Source organism: Populus euphratica, unplaced genomic scaffold (assembly GCF_000495115.2).
Source record: "Populus euphratica unplaced genomic scaffold, PopEup_1.0 scaffold12.1, whole genome shotgun sequence".
NCBI lineage: Eukaryota > Viridiplantae > Streptophyta > Magnoliopsida > Malpighiales > Salicaceae > Populus > Populus euphratica.
This window is the reverse complement of record NW_011499858.1, coordinates 1,580,976-1,583,240: the sequence shown is the minus strand read 5'-3', so window position 1 is coordinate 1,583,240 and position 2,265 is coordinate 1,580,976. Positions and strand designations below refer to the sequence as shown.

General features: G+C 33.2%; 1 protein-coding gene across 1 annotated transcript; it reads right to left on the bottom strand.

The window, feature by feature from the left end:
* Positions 1-900: 900 nt before the first annotated feature.
* LOC105123982 (auxin-induced protein X15-like) lies at positions 901-1,844 on the bottom strand. Its single transcript, XM_011023792.1, has one exon. It carries the CDS (start codon positions 1,619-1,621, stop codon positions 1,211-1,213), a length of 411 nt encoding a protein of 136 aa, XP_011022094.1. The 5' UTR covers positions 1,622-1,844; the 3' UTR covers positions 901-1,210.
* Positions 1,845-2,265: the final 421 nt, after the last annotated feature.

Sequence of the window (2,265 nt, the reverse complement as noted above, 5' to 3'; positions counted from 1 at the left end):
AAAATAAATAAAAGAATTAACAAAACGTTGCATATAAATCCCAAGAGTCACGTAAAACTAAAAAGATGTTCGCACAAGATAGACGGCAGCAGTCTTAACAATGTATATGCCAGAATATTCCATATTCTTTAAAATTACAGAAATGACCTCATATAAATCATTAATTAATTCTAATCCAGGCCAGATACTGAAAAGGCCACAGGAAAAAGATCTCACCGCCGAAGAGCACCGAGATGACGAGAGCTTTTCCAAACGGTAATGCTGCGGCCCGAAATTAAGTGCACATTCAAATTAAATTCAAATTCAAATTCAAATTCAAATTTCAGCTTTCTTTTCTTTAATCTAATATAGAGTTAATCCTTGATATGAAACTGATCATATAATATAGTATAGTTAACGATATGATAAAACATTGAATGGCATGAGATAACTGTTGCGTGCAAGATTTACAACCTGCTTGTTAATGTGATTTAATTGTGTTTCTGAATTTTTTATTTATTTATTTTAGTTTTAAATTAATTTTTATTTATGTTTTTTTATCATTGTTTTGAGATGCTATATTAAGAATAAATTAAAAAAAAAATTAATATATTTTTAAGTAAAAAATAATTTTAAAATTAATCCTTAATATATCAAAATTCCAACAACAGTAGCACTAGCAGAAAGCATAAATGTGCCTAAAGATTTATATATAAAAAAAAATAGAAAAAATACACAAAAAATTAAAATGTAGAAATAATTGAGCAAAGGGATCGATCTCTAATGGTTCCAAGATCCAAACTGTGGCTTCTTATACTAAATTTCAAAATGCACTCTTTCATTTCCTCCATTTCATTATATATATATCCATTCTATTAATTTCCCATATTTTCCCAAGAACCAAATACAACATTAAATTGGTTAAGAGAAGGAGAAAAACAAGTAATTCTCTATTTTTTTTCCATTGCTGTTTCAGTCCCTGTTTTTACAACTGATACCATTCAAAAGAAAAATAAAACCTAAAATTTATCTCTACTGCTTCACCTTCTCCCTTCACTGCAATCTTCATCTTCATCAACACAAAAGATCGAAAAAGGTATATTTACACGAAAAAAAAAAACCCCAAAACGATCTCTTGATATTTCCAACATCACTCCATACATTTCAAGGACCTATAAAAACCTCCCCAGATATATATATATATATATAAACTAATCACCACCGTGTAAATTCACAAACAATCCTCAGAAGTGAACAAAGAGCCAAGTACATCCTCAAGGTCGCTTGACTCAAGACCGAGTCTCAGAGATTCCATAACTCGTTCAAAAACCAGCACGTGACAAGGAATTCTCAGCACTCCTTCCTGCTCGTACCCATATTCTTGAGCCGACTTGTTCAGAAGCCATATAAAAACCGGGTGGTTCAAGAGCTCAGCACTCACCGTAAACCGCTCCATCTCATCGCCAACATACACCGGCACATGACCCTCCGGCACCGGCTTGTCGGACCCTCGCCGGCGCGCCGACCTCAATCCACCGGATCTCCGTCGAGAAGCAGTTGTGGTGGATTGAGAGTTCGAGCGCAGAAGACTGTATTGAGAGGAGTCTGCCACCCGTGAGAGACGGCGGATTAGCTGCTTCATTCTAAAAAGATCGATCCAAATGGCGTCGACGACGTTGAGAAAATATTAAGAGAATCTATGCAAGACGGGGAGTGGGATAGTTAAGAGCAAGTGGGCTTTTCTTGTTATTGGTAGAATGAAATATGGAAGGCTTGAAGATTGGGGGAGTTCTTGAGAGAGAGGAGAGGCGGGGGGTTGAGTTGGGAGAGAAGGAGGAGGAGAGGAATATATAGAGAGAGAGGCAAAGAAAAGGGTAGAGTGATGATAGAAGGGAGAGAGAAGGATAGGGGTACAGGTAGGAGTACTTGCAAGGTACAATTACTGAATAAAGAAATAGAGATTTTTTTTTTTTAGTTCTGTTTTCTGTACTTATTTGTTGTTACTACTTGCCAGTAATTGTAAACTGGGGTTTTACATTTTTTTTAAGAGAGAGATAGTCTGTGTTTGGTAGTTTTAAATCGCTGGTTAGTTATAATTATTTTTTAAAAGTTATTTTTAATGTTATATATCAAAATCATTTAAAAATATTAAAAATATATTAATTTAAAATAACTAAAACATTAAAAATATTTAGTTTTTTAAAAAATATTTTTAAAATATAGAAATAAACAGGCTAATATCTAAGAGTGTAATTTATCTATATATTTAAAAAAATTTAAAATTTA

Coding starts and splice junctions, on each gene's coding strand:
- LOC105123982 (XM_011023792.1), bottom strand. CDS start 1,621: ATGAAGCAGCTAATCCGCCGTCTCTCACGGGTGGCAGACTCCTCTCAA.